The sequence below is a fragment of the Ammospiza caudacuta genome, chromosome 8 (genome assembly GCF_027887145.1).
Source record: "Ammospiza caudacuta isolate bAmmCau1 chromosome 8, bAmmCau1.pri, whole genome shotgun sequence".
Taxonomy (NCBI): Eukaryota; Metazoa; Chordata; class Aves; order Passeriformes; family Passerellidae; genus Ammospiza; species Ammospiza caudacuta.
Window position 1 is genome coordinate 42,904,588 of NC_080600.1, and position 15,727 is coordinate 42,920,314.

General features: G+C 48.4%; 1 protein-coding gene across 3 annotated transcripts in view; it reads right to left on the minus strand.

The window, feature by feature from the left end:
* CACNB4 (calcium voltage-gated channel auxiliary subunit beta 4) overlaps positions 1–15,727 on the minus strand; it is a 48,391-nt gene that overhangs the window by 18,800 nt on the left and 13,864 nt on the right. For all 3 annotated transcript variants that reach the window (XM_058809105.1, XM_058809103.1, XM_058809104.1), the window contains exons 2-4: positions 5,299–5,418; positions 4,926–5,048; positions 922–1,052 (exon numbers count right to left, since the gene is read on the minus strand). In XM_058809105.1, coding sequence (XP_058665088.1) covers positions 922–1,052; positions 4,926–5,048; positions 5,299–5,418 — 374 coding nt within the window. The remainder of the gene's footprint in view (positions 1–921; positions 1,053–4,925; positions 5,049–5,298; positions 5,419–15,727) is intronic.

The window sequence follows — 15,727 nt, forward strand, 5'->3', positions numbered from 1 at the left end:
TTGTGTCAAAAGTTATAGAAGAAATTTGGATGCTGTTCAACTATTCTTAAAACATTTCCCAGGTTTAAATCCCAGACCTTTTTCCAGGGATTTGCAATCTCCAGGTCTGGCAGGGTGGAGACTCAAAAACCTCAGGCTGGAAGCTGAAGAATAAAGGATGGCAAAGCTGATCTTACAAAGTCTGGTTTGGGCCAAAGTAGCCATGATATTTTCTGAAAAATCCTTTCCTTAGGTTTTTTCTCTGGAGAAGCTGAGAGGCCTCAGGAACAAAATGTAAACAATGGTTATCTGCTGCTGTGGAATGCAACAGGTGCATCTGTGATTGGTCAATGTTGGTTGTTTTTAATTAATGTCCAATCACAGTCAGCTGGCTCAGACTCGCTGGTCAGTCACAAGATTTTATTATCATTCCTTCCTTTCCTTGCCAGCCTTCTGATGAAATCCTTCCTTCTACTCTTTTAGTATAGTTTTAATATATAATTTTATTTTAATATAATGTATATCATAAAATAATCAATCAGCCTTCTGGAACGTGGAGTCAAGATTCTCATCTCTTCCCTCATCCTGGGATCCCTGTGAACACCACCACAGGCCAAAATGGAGAAAAAAGGAAAAATGGAAGAAAAAAGAAGAAAAGCTGGGAAAAATCTGGGAGACTTTGAGCCCAAGCTGACTTAAGGCCACGAGCACACAGAACTCTCAGAAATTCCTGTCATTATCCCTCACTGCTCTTTCCTGAGTCAAACCCATTTTGTTTCTCATCACCAACATCTCCCGCTCCCCACAAATCCGCACGTGCAGCGGGGATCCCAGACCCAACACTGCAAATGCCCTGCAGTCAGCAGCAGCAGGTGACCTTTGGAAGTACTGCCTGGCCTGAGGGAGGACTTGGGGTGCTTGGCAAGGGCAGGCTGTGCTCACCCCCCGTGGAAGCGGCCCCTCTTCTGCTCCTGCTGGATGCGGATGTTCTCCAGGCGCAGCGGGCTCGGGATGAAGCCGATCTCGCAGCCCTCCTTCACCAGCCTCCCTATCCACCAGTCGTTGTTGTATTTCTGCAACACAGCAAGGCTCCTGCCCACTCAGCTCCCCAGTTCCCTCCCTTTGTCACCTCCAAGAGGAGGTAACGAACTGTTACAGCTGGTACAGCAGCCCAGGGTCACGGGTGACAGAGCCTGTCAGCCCCAGCTGCAGCCAAGCCTGAAAACCCTTTAATTTTGGCTCCATTGCATTATACCCTTTTCTTTGCTGAGCATCTTAACACATAAGAACCAATCTATACCTTTACTTTTCCCTACAGCCTATCATGATTACTGTCATTAACATATTATGGTCAGTACTATCAATCACACGAGTTAGTGTGGCACAGTTTAAGCTTAAAGTTGTTTTTCAGTTTTCTTGCAGTGGAAAATTCTTAAACCTTTTTTCTACTTGCCACATGGACATGTCTTGTTTGCCTGTGGCATCTTTCTGCTTGGTAAAAACATCTTTTTGTTTGTGGTCAGCTTATCAAAGACTCTTTCCAACTTGACATAACCTTTCCCTTCTTAGCTATCCAGCAAGACAGGCTCAGCAATCCTCAATTTACACATCTGTTATTCTTCTACATCAGAACTTGCTTCCATCTCTATTTCGTTCTCAGGTTCTACATTCAGAGATCTTTCTGCCAAGCACATATATCTGGTGAGGCTTTCCTGTCCAACTTCCATCCTTCCCAACAGTTACCCACACTCCTTAACTCCACTCTGGATAATGAACCAGCCTCAAGTGTGAGAGCAGAGCACCGAGGCCATTTCCCCTTGTCCTGGCCCTTGCTGATTTAATTTCAAGGTTGATTTAATGAGCAGAACTCATTTCTTTGGGCTGAGGCCACCAAACAACCTCCCAGCAGCAAACACAAAAATAACACCTCCAGCTTCCCATCAAATATTGCTTGTCACATTTAATGGTCTAGACAAAAGATCACCACTTTCTCTTCCTCCTCTCCAGGTATTTGTAGGAATATTATTAACAGGTTATGACAGATGAAGAGAAATTCACCTTTAGGAAGAAACTTCAATATATACCTAAAGCACAGCATTTTATCATTGACCTTTAGTAACATAAATTCTTCTGCTTTATTGAAAGTCTGGTCTGTCCCTAATGATGGCAAAATGAAAAGCAGGATCCTGGTAGATATTGGAGTGGAAAAGGATTTGTTGTAGCTGCTGCCAGCAGAGCTTTTGAAGAAAAGTATCTGAAAAGCCTCTCCTCTGTTCTGCTTCATTAGGCAGCTCGGTGTTCAAAAGAAACATTGCTTTTCACAACTGGCTCTGGAGTCATTAAGAGCAGCACGAGTGAATGGGTTTTGTTTGCTGCCTCGAGGAAAAAGCCATCACAGAGATCTCATCTTCGAGATATCCCTGCTCCTGGCTCCACATTTGCAGGCACTTCAGCTCCTGCAGGAACACAGAAACACCCAGGCCCTGCTGTCAAAGGTGCAGCAGTGCCTGGGGATGGCTCTGCAACACAGAGACCCAGCCCTGAAAAATAAATGGGTTTTTATCAACCTAGATTTCTGAGCATGAACCCAATCATAAATATGAACATGTAATAAAAACTAAGGGAATGCAACTCTCATACCTTGAAAAACCTCTTTATCCTCTTTTATATATTTAGGCAAGAGGTTCCAGTTGATCATTCCAACTAAGTATTTATTCCTCCTGCTGTTCTGACCTTGATTCACACAGTGGCAGTGAGCAAAGCTTCATTTGAAGTATGTTAAGTTACAGAACTACTTCCAGTCTGTGAACCAGACAAATCCTTCAGCATTCAGCATCCTGCTGCTGGAAATCGGTGAACTGAGAGGCTGTGGGACATCAATAGGGACAGACCTGGCAGTGTCCCAGGCCAGGCTGGAGCACCCTGGGACAGTGGGAGGTGTCCCTGCCATGGCAGGGGTGGCACTGGGTGGGCTTTAAGGTCCCTTCCAACCCAAACCAGTCTGACTCTACAAAAGCCGAGTTCCAAGGGCACTGCCTGCTCCATTTTGGCTCCAAAGGCACAGCCTGACCATGAGAATCTTTCTTCATGGACCTCTGAGTGATGCCTCCAGACATGGGATCAGAATCAGCCCTCTGGAGAGGGACTTGGGACAAAGGATGGAGGGACAGCACACAGGGAATGGCTTCCACTGCCAGAGGGCAGAGATGGATGGGATTCTGGGGAGGAATTCCTGCCTGTGAGGGTGGGCAGGCCCTGGCACAGGTGCCCAGAGCAGCTGGGGCTGCCCCTGCATCCCTGGCAGTGCCCAAGGCCAGGCTGGACAGGGCTTGGAGCACCTGGGACAGTGGAAATGTCCCTGCCCATTCAAGGTCCCTTCCATCCCAAAGCAGTCTGGGCTGTGCTGAGAGCACCTGAACACACAAATGCCAAGGCTGCAGTGAGGAACTCGGATTTATCTGCATTAGGTCATCCCCTCCCCTCTGTTAGTCTGTGTGTGGGAGGAGCACGTTCCCTCCCCTGGCTGCCATGCCCATGGTTCCTTCTGCTCTGTCAGGAATTGTTGCCATTTCATCCTTTAGGCAGGCACACAATGTATAGTTTGGAGGAGACAGATGAGACATACAGGACACAGCCTGAAAATAGCAGCTCCTCACTCACTGCCAGAGGGTGACCTGACTCTGTACCCAGCTCAGCAACATTCCAAATCCTGGAATCACTGAAAAAACAAATCCTGCCAAGCCTCTCTGCAGCATGGGGAGCCATTCCCCAAATCCTGCTGAGCTCCAGCTCCAGGCAGGCTGAACTGACAAACACCAGCACCCAGATGGTTTCCAGCTCATGTGGCAGTGTGATCCTGGGATTTTAGACCTTGGGACATAACTCATGGAATGCCAAGGCATGGATTTGGGACACTTGTCTGCAAAAATGTACAGGGCAGCATGACAGGAGCTTGGAGTGTGCAACTCAATCAGTGCCCTGACAATAAAGGTGGCTACGTCCAGGAAAAGCAAGATTAAAAACTGGAAAAAGGGAATTTACTGCCTTTCCCTGTCAGGGAGAGGGGGTGTGAAGCAATTCCCTGCTCCAGCACCAGAGGAGGGGCAGCAGCAGGTGTTTTCCTCCTGAATGTGCTCTGTCTGAGGGAGATCAGTGCTCTGGAGTGATGATGAACACGTGTTCAAAGAAAGACGCAGATGAGCACTGAACACCCCAAAATAAACCCAAAATGCAGAGATGAAAAAGTGCTTTTGCAAGCTGCAAGCCTCTGTACCAATCCACAGCACAACAGGGGGTTATGCAAATGTGGAGGGCTCACTTCAGATAAAAAATTGCATAAAATATGCTCAGCATGCAATAAAATGCAATTTTCTCTACCAAAGCCCATACTCAGGGCTCATTTATTCCATTTTTTCCCTTATTTTTGCATCTGTCCTCTTCAGGATTTTCTTTGCTTACTGCATTATCCTAAGTGTTACTTCCTCTCTGGAAGGGAGCCTATCTGGTGTTTTTCTGAAGACCTGGCATGACCTGGTGCTGCTCCATGGAATCCCTTTCTCCGGCACCATCTCTGATCCACCACAAACTGTCTCTGATGAAAAGAATCTGAACCCACCACTGTAATAAAGGGTGGGATGTACTTCCTATTCCCTGAGCCCTGGGATGGAGTTCCTGCTATTCTCCTCAGTGCAATAATTAACTTTCCTCCTCCCAGCTCACTCCAATAATAAAGGGCATTATTTCCTTCCTGTGTGATGAACTTCCAACATGTTGGTAACACCAAGTGTTGCAAAAGGGCAGGATAAGCACCCCAGGGTGCAGGAACTCCAGGAGGGATGAAGAACCAGCTCATCCTCACTGTGCCCTCCTGGATAAGGCTCAGCTGTTCAAATCAAAGCCCTTGGCCTGTAGAAAGCCCTTTCCCATCCCCTTTTCCTGGGTTTTACCTCTTTAATGTGGAGGAAGTCCTTGGCATCGAAGGAGATGGCAGTGCTTGGGACAGGAACATCTTCATCCAGAGCCCCACAGTAACTCACGTTGGTCTTGACAGCAAACGCTACTGGTTTGGACTACAAACAGAAAAAAAACCATCAAAAACACTGGGAACTTCTCATCCATAAAAATGCAGCCCTAATAATTTCACCCAGGCCAGCAGAGCTCAGCTCCCTGGAGAACATCCCCATTTAGAGGAGGATTTACACCAAGTTCCCCAAACACCTTCTCTGCAGATACTCTGACTGAACTGCCCAGGCATTTCAGAAGAAGTGTGGATGTCACCAGCAGGCAGAAGATCCTCCATGGTCAGTGAGCAGCACACACCTTGGCCCTCTCCAGCTGGATGGCTGCTTGCTGCTCCCTTTCCTGGCGGATTGCTTCCCTGTCCTCTTCCAGAGACACATCAGAGTCTGAGGGTCTGCTCGTGTACGAATCTGCTGAGCCCTGAAAGGAAAGCCAGCTCACTGAGAAAACACTGAGGTAACAAGCAGAAAACCCCTCCCAGTCAAATTCTGAAAATACTTTACATGTAATTGGTTTCTTTGTATTTTTGGAGTGATTTTTACATAGACAAAAATGCTGAGAAAACCTCTCTCCTTCACTTTCTTACTGACACAGTAAAAATCCAGCTCAGCTCTGGGCACTGTCCAAAAGTCTTTATAATATTCACATCCTGTTTGACAGCCTCAGACTCAGGATTGTCAAGGGTTAGGTCACATCAAATATAATTAAGGAATTATAAAGCTTGGTTTGAATCATCCCTCCCCACGAATATGCTCTGTTGTGTAAGAGCTTGTTCCCATTCACACAGAGGTTTCTTCTGGGCTTCCAGGGGGGAAAAGTGGCAAAAATGACATTATTAAAGCTGCTCAACAGCTCTGTATTGATATGACATGAAAGCAGCATGTTCAGGCAGCAGCAGAGAGCTGCTGGGGGAAAAGAAGGTGCTGCCACAGTTGGATTTTTGCCATTTTTTGGACATTTTCAGGAAACCTGGCAAGCCCTGAAGTGTGGAGTGGCTCTTCTCTTTGTAGAGACCAGCCTGACTCCAGCATCCCACTGGGGCCAGTGGAAAAACAGAGCTTTAACCTTGCAAAACAAAGAATATTTACTCCTGATCAGTCTGTGGCTCTGTGTGTTCCAACAGAGCCACTCTACAGCATTATATCCTTATTCTTTTTTTTTTTTTCTTACATTGATTTATATCCTGCAGCACAGACACTGTAGAATTCAATATTCTTACTGTCCATGTAAGGTCACATATTCTTAAATACTGCTGTGAATACATGGCCACTGCTGTGGATCCACATCCATCCCTGTGGATCCACATCCACCCAGATTCTGCTGGCTCAGAACCACTGGTGACCCTGTGCTCTTTCCTTGTTCCATACTCATTCGGGGAAAGGCAGATTTGCTCCAGGCCAAGAACAGGATTTGCCAACAGGAGCTTCACCCCCAGCTGTGATTTTAAACACAGCAGAAATTTCCTTCTGGGACAGCCCACACCCAGGGAGAGCTGGGAAGGGCTGGGAAGATGCAGAGTTCAAGATCCTGAGCTGGAACAAGCGCAGCATGCCCAGGCTGAGCAGTGGCATCAGGAGCTGGCAGCAGCTCAGCTCTTCCCAGCTGGGAAGCTGCACATCCTGCTCTTCCTTCTGCCTCCTCGGGGATGGAGCAGAGAGCAGGGAACTCACAGCGCTGGGCCAGGCCTCACCCAGACACCTCCCAGTCCCTGAGCCCCTTTCCATGGGGAAATTCCTGCTGTGCCCCCCTGAGCTGCCCTGGGCCAGCCTGAGGCCGTTCCCTCTGCTCCTGTCCCTGTTCCCTGCGAGCAGAGCCCGACCCCCCGGCTGTGCCCTCCTGGCAGGGAATTCCAGAGAGGGAAAAGATCCCTGGGGATCCTCCTGTGCTCCAGGTGAGCCCTGCCCGGCTCCCTCAGGGATTCTGCAGCCCCGGCCCGGCTCCCTCAGGGATTCTGCAGCCCCGGCCCGGCTCCCTCAGGGATTCTGCAGCCCCGGCCCGGCTCCCTCAGGGATTCTGCAGCCCCGGCCCGGCTCCCTCAGGGATTCTGCAGCCCCGGCCCGGCTCCCTCAGGGATTCTGCAGCCCCGGCCCGGCTCCCTCAGGGATTCGGCAGCCCCGGCCCGGCTCCCTCAGGGATTCTGCAGCCCCGGCCCGGCTCCCTCAGGGATTCTGCAGCCGTTCCCTGCTCCGTTCCCTTCCCTGGCCCCGCTGCAGCTCCCTCAGGGTCCCTCCTGTCCCAGAGCTGTCCCCAGCCCGGGAGGTGCCCCAGCAGTGCCCTGGGGCTGTGTCACACGGGGCTGGCACAGCCCAGGCACCTCCTACCCACCTGGGCAGCCCTGGGGCATTGCTGGCTTTTTAGTCACTCGGGTGCTCCAGCCCAGCTCAGTGAGGGAATTTGAGCAGAACAGACCCCTGTGCTGGGCACCCAGTGCCCACACTAGTTTGTACTGGTGTGTGCTGAGCAGTGCCTCATTTGCTGCTGTCAGAGAGCTCAGGCTGAGGCAGAGCAGCTGCTGCTGCCAGGCCACCCCCGGCTGCTCTGGGTGCCAGGCTGAGCGGTGCCCGTGTGCCAAGTGCCAGCACTGGTACATCCCAGCCGCATGATCCCGCTCTCCCGAGGCTCTCCCGGCAGCCAGCGCCTTATCTGGAAGCTGCAGCCCCAGGACTGTGACTCACAGGGTGCTGAGCTGCAGCATCACACTCAAAATCAGGCACCCTTCTGCAAATAGCAGCGAGAGGGGCAGAAAAGGAGCCAAACTCGTACTGAATTTTGGGTTCTGTTTGAAATGTTTGATTGGAGACAGGATTATTGCCAGAAATATTGTGGAATATTGACAGAATATTGCCCAACAATCCAACACAAACACTGCTGTCTGCTCAGCACCAAGAGCAATGAGTTCTGCTCTGACAGCTCCTACTTGCTGAAACTGCAAGAGGGAATGAGAGATACAGAAAGAGGAAAGCCATTTCCTATCTTTTTTTGTACACCAAGATGTTCCTAAAGGGCGAATATGTTAATGGAAAGGGTGTCACAGACATATTTTCTGAAAAATCCTTTCCTTAAGATTTTTTCTCCTGAGAAGCTAAAAAACCTCAAAAACAAAATATAAACAGTGATTGTCTGCTGCTGTAAAATACAAGTAGAGCTTTGATTGGTCTCATGTGGTTGTTTCTAATTAATGGCCAATCACAGCCCAGCTGTCCAGACTGTCTCAGTCAGTCACAAACCTTTGTTATCATTCTTTTTCTATTCTTTGCCAGCCTTGTGATGAAATCCTTTCTTCTATTCTTTTAGTATAATTTTAATACAATATATATAATAAAATAATAAATCAAACCTTCTAAAACAAAGTCAACATTCTCATCTCTTCCCTCATCCTAAACCCCCTGCAAACACCACACAAAGGGAGGTCAGACACTGGCAGGGCTGCCCAGGGAATGGTGGGGTCTCCATCCCCGGAGGTGTCCAGGGCAGGACTGGATGTGGCACGCTCTGCTCTGGGCTGGGGACAAGGGGAGGCTTTGGGCACAGCTGGGACTCGATCTTGGAGGGCTTTTCCAGCCTTGGTGATTCTGGGATTCTCTAAAAAGATCCTTTGATTTCTTTGTTTTCCCACTGCTTAGAGCAGCAGCCTGGTCATTTGGGGCCTGTGCCCACAGTTTCACATATGTAACATTTGAGGACAAATCACCAATCCCACCCTTATCTAACCCAAATCCCTTTGGAAGACAGAGGAACCTTGTGGGGCTTCAGTGAGTTCAGCTGACACCAGATTTGGCAATTTGAAAGAAACAGGCTTTTCCAGATAATTACATTATTCAAGGCAATTGAAGACTTGTTGCTTACTTCACAGCCCTTATACTTTGGGCTCCTGTGAATTCATTTTTTGCGCAATTTATTATTTATTTCTCCCTCTCTCATCAACTAATGTAATTCAGCTTAGCTAAAAACAATCCCAAAACCACCAGGGAGAAGGGTAAAGCAGAAGGAACAGTGGCTCTGCTCATTTTTATTCTCCTGCTCACTGACTGCTCTTGCACATGAGGCTGCTGGAGATGTGCTGAGGTGGAAAGGGTCACACAATATTCCTGGTGAAGGGGGATATCCCAGCATTTTAGGGTGGAGGAGGAGACTGAATCCTCTTTCTGGACACTACAACACCCAGCCACATCCAGCCTTTGTGCCCACTGAAGGAATAATCAACCTTTAGCTGTTACAGCTGAAAAATAAAGACTTACTGAGCTTGCAAATCATTTTCCCCCAAGTGCCATAAATCCACAGCTCTCCCTCCATCCCTGAGGAATGCTCTGTCACACTGCTAGTGCAATTAGAGCAGCAATCCATTAGCAGCTCCAATCAGCCAGATGACAGGCAGCCTCTCCTGAAAAGATTTAGGGTGCTGCGGGTCCATCCCAACCCAGAGAGGCTTTGGGGACACATCCCTGCTCACAGAGAGCTCCTGCCCTCCCTGGCACTGCTGCGCTGTGGAATGAGCAGGCACTGGGCATGCAGGGGCTGTGCCAGCTCTGTGCCCAGCCTGCTCTGCTGGGAACAGGGGGGACGGCAGGGCACAGCTCAGAGCTCCCCAGGCACCCAATGAGTGGAATGTGGAGTTGGGATAATGTCCCAGCTGGGGACAGCCTGCACGGCCTCACCCTCTGTCCCACCCTCTCCCTTCCTCCCCAGCACCAGCCCCAGCTGGCACCTCCCAGCTTCCCCACAGCTGCTGGATACTCGGGCAGTCTCATCCTGCAAGACCCAGGGAGCCAAATAAATTCCCAGAGATCCCAAAGGTCCTGTCCTGATGCCAAACTCACAGATCACCCAAGCTGAACCAGAGTTCACTCTAAAGCTTTGAAACTGGTCAGGAGCTCAACTAAACATATCTGAGCAGACATGGGATCATGGAATCCCAGACTGGTTTGGGGTGGAAGGGACCTTACAGCTCATCTCCTTCCAGGCCAGGGACACCTTCCACAGGCCCAGGGGGGCTCCAAGGCCCAAAGCCCAACCTGGCTGTGAGCACTTCAGGGATCCAGGGGCAGCCACAGCTGCTCTGGGAAACCTGGGCCAGAACCTCAGCACCTTCCCAGAACACAGGTCCTTCCCAATGTTCCATCCATCCATCCATCCATCCATCCATCCATCCATCCATCCATCCATCCCTGCCCTCTGGCACTGGGAGCCATTCCCTGGCTCCTGTCCCTCCATGCCTTGTCCCCAGTCCCTCTGCAGCTCTCCTGGAGCCCCTTCAGGCCCTGCCAGGGGCTCTCCAGAGCCTTCCCTTCCCCAGGCTGAACACCCCCAGCCCTCCCAGCCCTTCCAGGGGTTCCATCAGCCCATCCTCCCTTTCTCCCAAGACAATTCCATCACCAACTGGAGCCTGAGCTCAGAAGCAGCCCAGGAGTGCTCAGCCCTGTGCAAGCTCCTGGGAGAATGGAGGCCACGTCCCTCCCTGCCGAGGTCCCAGAGCTCCTGACACAGCACAAGGAGAGCAGGCAGGCACAGGCATGGCTGCAGGGCCATGTGCTGCCATATGCCAGGGATGTTCCAGAAACCACCCAAAACACCCCACAAAACCCACAGCAGAGTTAGGAGGCTCACTCCAAGCCCCAACACAAAGATCTCCCTGGTCCAGGTGCACAAAGCAGGTTTAACTCACAGGTTACTACCAGAAGTATGTCATGGAGATGGGGGCCACAGAAAAAAAGCATTAATTAATTTTCACCTGAAAACAAGAACCAGAAGTTGAGGACTTAAGAACCCCCCACATTTTAAATACCAGTGGCCACCACAGTTGGCGTTCACCTCACCCCAGCACTCAGGGTGGGCAGCTAAATTTAATTACTGGCCAGGTGATGTAATTAATTAAAAGGCAAACACAAACCAGTGGGGATCTCTTCCTTTGGCATGAAAACCTCGCTGTGCTGCAATGGAAACCAGGGCCAGGAAAATCTGTGTGTGCCCAGCAAAACACTGCAGAGCCCTGCCCAGGCTGGGGGAGCTTCCATGGGAGCTGCAGCAGGGAGAGCACAGCCCCATTGCCATGGAAAGGGGGGCACAGATCACACCTGCAGCACAGCCCCTGTTCCTGCAATTATTCACATCCCCCTCCAACCACAAAATCCATCCCAGCCACTGCGGTGTTAAACAGGGAGCTCCAGGAGCAGAGAGTTCAGTGGGACTTTTCCACAAATTCAAAATTATTGCCAGAAATAATGGCAGTATTTCCACGTGGATGTGGCACTGGGAGCCCAACCAGGACAAGGTTCAGTCCCCAAGGAAATGATTTTCCTGCTGAATCCCCAGCACACACACAAGGCAGCTGCACAACCGCTTGGCACCGAGTTGGGATTTCAGAATCAAATGCTCAGCAATTATTTCCTTCTATATGTTTGGTAAATTTATTTAAGACAACTCATTAGGTGTCTCAGCAATTTGGAAATTACTAGGTAGTTAGAACATGTTTTTCTTCTTTGGGAATACTAATTGTTAGAAAATAGGGCAATTCTTCCAACATTTCCTGATCTCTTTTTTCTCCCCTGGATTTCAAATCTTGCAGTCTATCTCCTTTCTCCAGCTGCCTTCAGTTGGGCACAGATTGTGTTGCTACATTTAAGAAATAGAGTTTAAAAAAATACTGGTAATATAGATCTCTATTTACTGCCAAAACACTCCCATCTCTTTTGGTAATGTTCAAGTGAACATGCAAGGCACAGGATTTTGCTTAGCAGGCACTGCAGGTACACACAAAGCCTGAGGGAGTGGTTAGAGAATACATGAGCTGCTCTGAACTTTTCCTTTTCACAGGTGAAAAATCCAGATCTTCCCCCACAAAACAACACCCAAAGCTCTTTTCCTGCAGCCTCAGAGCCAAGGGACAGGTGAGGATCACAGCCAGAGGGACAGCCACAGGCTCAGGTGGTTCTCACCCCACAAAGTGATCCAAATTTGAACACACAAACCTTTCAAATTCCTCGGTTTTGTTCAGCCACAAAGCAGCACAGACCTGCCTGGGAACGCTCTGATCTGTGCCTCATTCCAAATGCAGCTTGTGAGACCTGGGACTGAATCCACACCTGAACACCTCCAGCCTGAATTCTGCCTCACCCTCTGCAGCTGGTGCCTCTTTTTCAGGAAAGCTATTCAGCAGTCCCAGGAGAGGAAAAAAGGTGCTGCTTTTCCATGATAAAAGGCTCCAAACTGAAGCTGACACGGCACAGAGACACTGCTTTATTTTGTCTAATTACTTCAGCTCTTGAAAGCATTGAATGATCTTCCCAAGGCTCTGGGGAAGCTGCTGCTGCTGGGTTTGATGAAACCTGATAATAAAAGTGCACCTGGTATCCTAAATCAGCTCTGCTGTGAGGAGGATGCTCTGCGTCTGTCCCACATAACACGTTGGGAAGGCAAGAACGTTCCATAAGTCTCCAGGAACAAAAAATAAATTACAAATACTGCCCCCAAACGAAACTCAATCATCCTCCCAAGTACACAGGCATCTGTGGCTGCCATATGTGGTCTGCCACAGCATTCCCTCAGACATGCAGCCTTCAGCCAGTGCTGGGATATCGTGGTGTGTTCCTAAACCACCCTCCAGTCACCCTCCTGTGCTGCATGGAGAGCTCCTGATCACAGGGTGGATCACTAACAAAAATAAATCACACCTCCAGCCAGCTCCTTGTTGCTGCACCAGGGATGTTTGACTTGGGATCTGCAGGAGGATCAGCTCCCATTTCTCCTCTTATTTCACTCTGTTCCAGTTTATCTCTATTTCCCTCTTTATTTCATGTAGCTTGGCTTGGTTTGCTCTGCCCAGGGCTCTCCTGTCACCAGGTCACCTTTGGGAGAACCAGGATGGGCTGGAATCTGAAATGCAGGGAACTTTCAGAACTTTGGGCTTGGAAGCCAAAGCTGAGAATTAAACACAGGATTTGGTGTGAGACCTTGGCAAAGGTTTCTAAACTTAGATGTTAGAAGTGAGAATGTGGATTTATAGTTTAAAGCAGAGTCAACTTGAGAAGAGGAAAGTTTAGAGTTTTAGAGTTTTAAAATATAGAAAAAATGAAAGTAGTTGCAGAGGTGAACAAGGAGTTCAGGATGCAGCACTGTGGGTTTGTGTGCCATAACATGATGGCTAAGAAAGCTCACACATAAGTCCGTAAGACAAAATATTTAAGGATTGGGTCAAAAGAATAAATATCCTTGATATTTATTGATATCCTTGCAGTATTTTATTGGTCAATAGATCCTTAACAAGTCTTGTGACTGAGGGCCTTGGGACCCTCTGAGCCCTGCAGGGAAGATGTGAGCCCAACTCACCCCTCCTACCTGTGAAAAAGAAAAATAAACCACAACATCGAAAAAACTCAGAGGTCCCATCTGTAACTCATTTGGAATTCCTTCACAAATCCCCGTAAGGATGACCTGTGCCAAGCTGGGACTGCTCTCAGGCCCCACAGAATCCCAGAATCCCAGCCTGGGTTGGGTTGGGAGAGACCTTAAAGCTCCTCCAGGGCCACCCCTGCCATGGCAGGGACACTCCCACTGTCCCAGGGTGCTCCAGCCCCGAATCCCAGCCCAGGCAGGAATTCCCAGTTCCCAGTGTCCCACCCATCCCTGCCCTCTGGCTCTGGGAGCCATTCCCTGGCTCCTGTCCCTCCATCCCTTGTCCCCAGTCCCTCTCCCTCACTTTACAATCCCTTTGGGATTGTGTCCCTTTAGGACACAGAGAGGTGTCCCCAAAGCCTTTTCTTCTCCAGGCTGAACAAAGGAAAAATTTCAGTTTATTCTCCTGCAGCACTGGGAGAATAAACTGAAATTTTTCAGTTTATTAGCTGAAAACGATTTTTCATTTTCATTAGCTGAAATGGTTTTTCAACTTCCCAACAAATAAAACCAGCCCATCACTTTCAAGCACACAGAACACTTCAGTTCCCCAAGCAGGGATGTGCAGCACAAGAACCCTCAGGGTATTCTACATGTGAGGAGTGAAGTGGAATTTTCCTCAGTGCTGAGAAGATCCTTGCCACCTGTCTGCTTTCAGTGCATGCTCTTCCTAATTCCAACAGCTAATTTAAAGAATATACATCTTTTTTTAAGGATTTTGATGATTACAGTGTCCTGATTTTCTTCTAGAGTGGTGTCACCACTTCCCACACCATCAGGCTTTACACAACCAAAATAACCCTGAATATTTATTTTACTTTTTTCAACAGAAGTGGTTTAGAACGTCACAGAATCAGACAGAACCAGACTCCCATCCTCAACAGAATCACAGGAAAATGACTTTGTTTCAAATGTTCACACTGGGTAGTGAAAGGGAAGGAATTGTGACATGCTGGGAGGGCATTGTTGAAATGAATTTCATGCTGCTTAATTTAAGCCAAGCAACTGATGGAGTTTGGGCCTAAGCTGGGTATGTTGTGTTATGTTATGGTTTTAATTAGCTCCTTCCTTCCAAAAGCTTCCAAAGCAGGAGGCTTAGAAGCTGCTTTAAACACTGATAAATGAGGCTTACAAACAGAGAATTTGAATTTTTATTTTTTAACATTTTGTACATTTTTTTTTTTCCCATGATCTCTGATTACTTTTCTTGCAGCCAATCCTGAAATCACTTGACTGCTGAACGTACAAGAAGCTCTTCTGGACTGCTAGGGATGTCTCAGGAAGGAAAAGCCCTGATTTCCCACGGGCTGTGCAGGCTGCAAATGGCAGCTCCTTCCCCCAGCCCTTGCAATCCAAAAACTCGACGTGCCCAGAGCCCGGTACCAGAGAAAGGACATTCTGCTGTCACCTGCTGAGCTCATATTTGAGTGACACTTAACTGCTGTAATCCACCAGGGAGCCCAAGGACTTTCTGGGACTTTGCTGCCCACTGGGAATGCACAGGGATGGGGCTGGGAATTCAGTGGGGCCAATTCCAGCAGCCCTGGGAGCACTCTGAGCTCCCCCAAACTGGTTGGTTTTTATCATTGCTGCACAAAATGGGGGAAATATCCCCCACTGATAATTCTGTTGTTCCCATGTCTGCTCATACTCTGATATTGCTCCACACACTGAAAACAAAACACTGCTGTGAGAGGATTTGTTGTTATCAGTATTCCCAGGAGGTTTGTGAGGACCAACAGAACACAGGACAAACAACCAAGCACCTGTTATTTTGGGAAATGAGAAGCAGCAACAAATAAATACCCAAGGTTTTCAAAAAACCTGGGGATGCCACTGGCAAAATAGTCTCTCCATGTATTCCCTGCTGAGATAAATGGGAAGGTGGTAATGATAGGTGGAAACACAAACCCACAAGGAGGGAACAGCCAGAACTCTGTGCTACATCTCAACTCCAGCCACTAGAAACCTTTTTTTTACATAGTGTGAAGATATTTTCCCAAATTCTTGTGACTTTCTGGTCATCAGGGCCCTCAAACCCAACCCATTCTGATGACTGACAGTAATTTAGAGAATTAAACATTAAAAATTCAAAGACAATTTTAAAATTTTTAATAACTGCCTCCAGTTTTATCTACAAAATGGATTCTTAATGAAATATCTTAGGAGAAACAATAGTTTAATATTCCTTCCTGCCAGCAACCAACAAGCATTCCCATCAAGAAAAACTCCATTAGGAATCACTATGTTACTCACAACCCTTTTGATTTGGCATAAGCAATAACTGAGAAGGACCCTGGTGGTCTCATTCTGTGCAAAATCTCCTTCTCCATCACAGTTC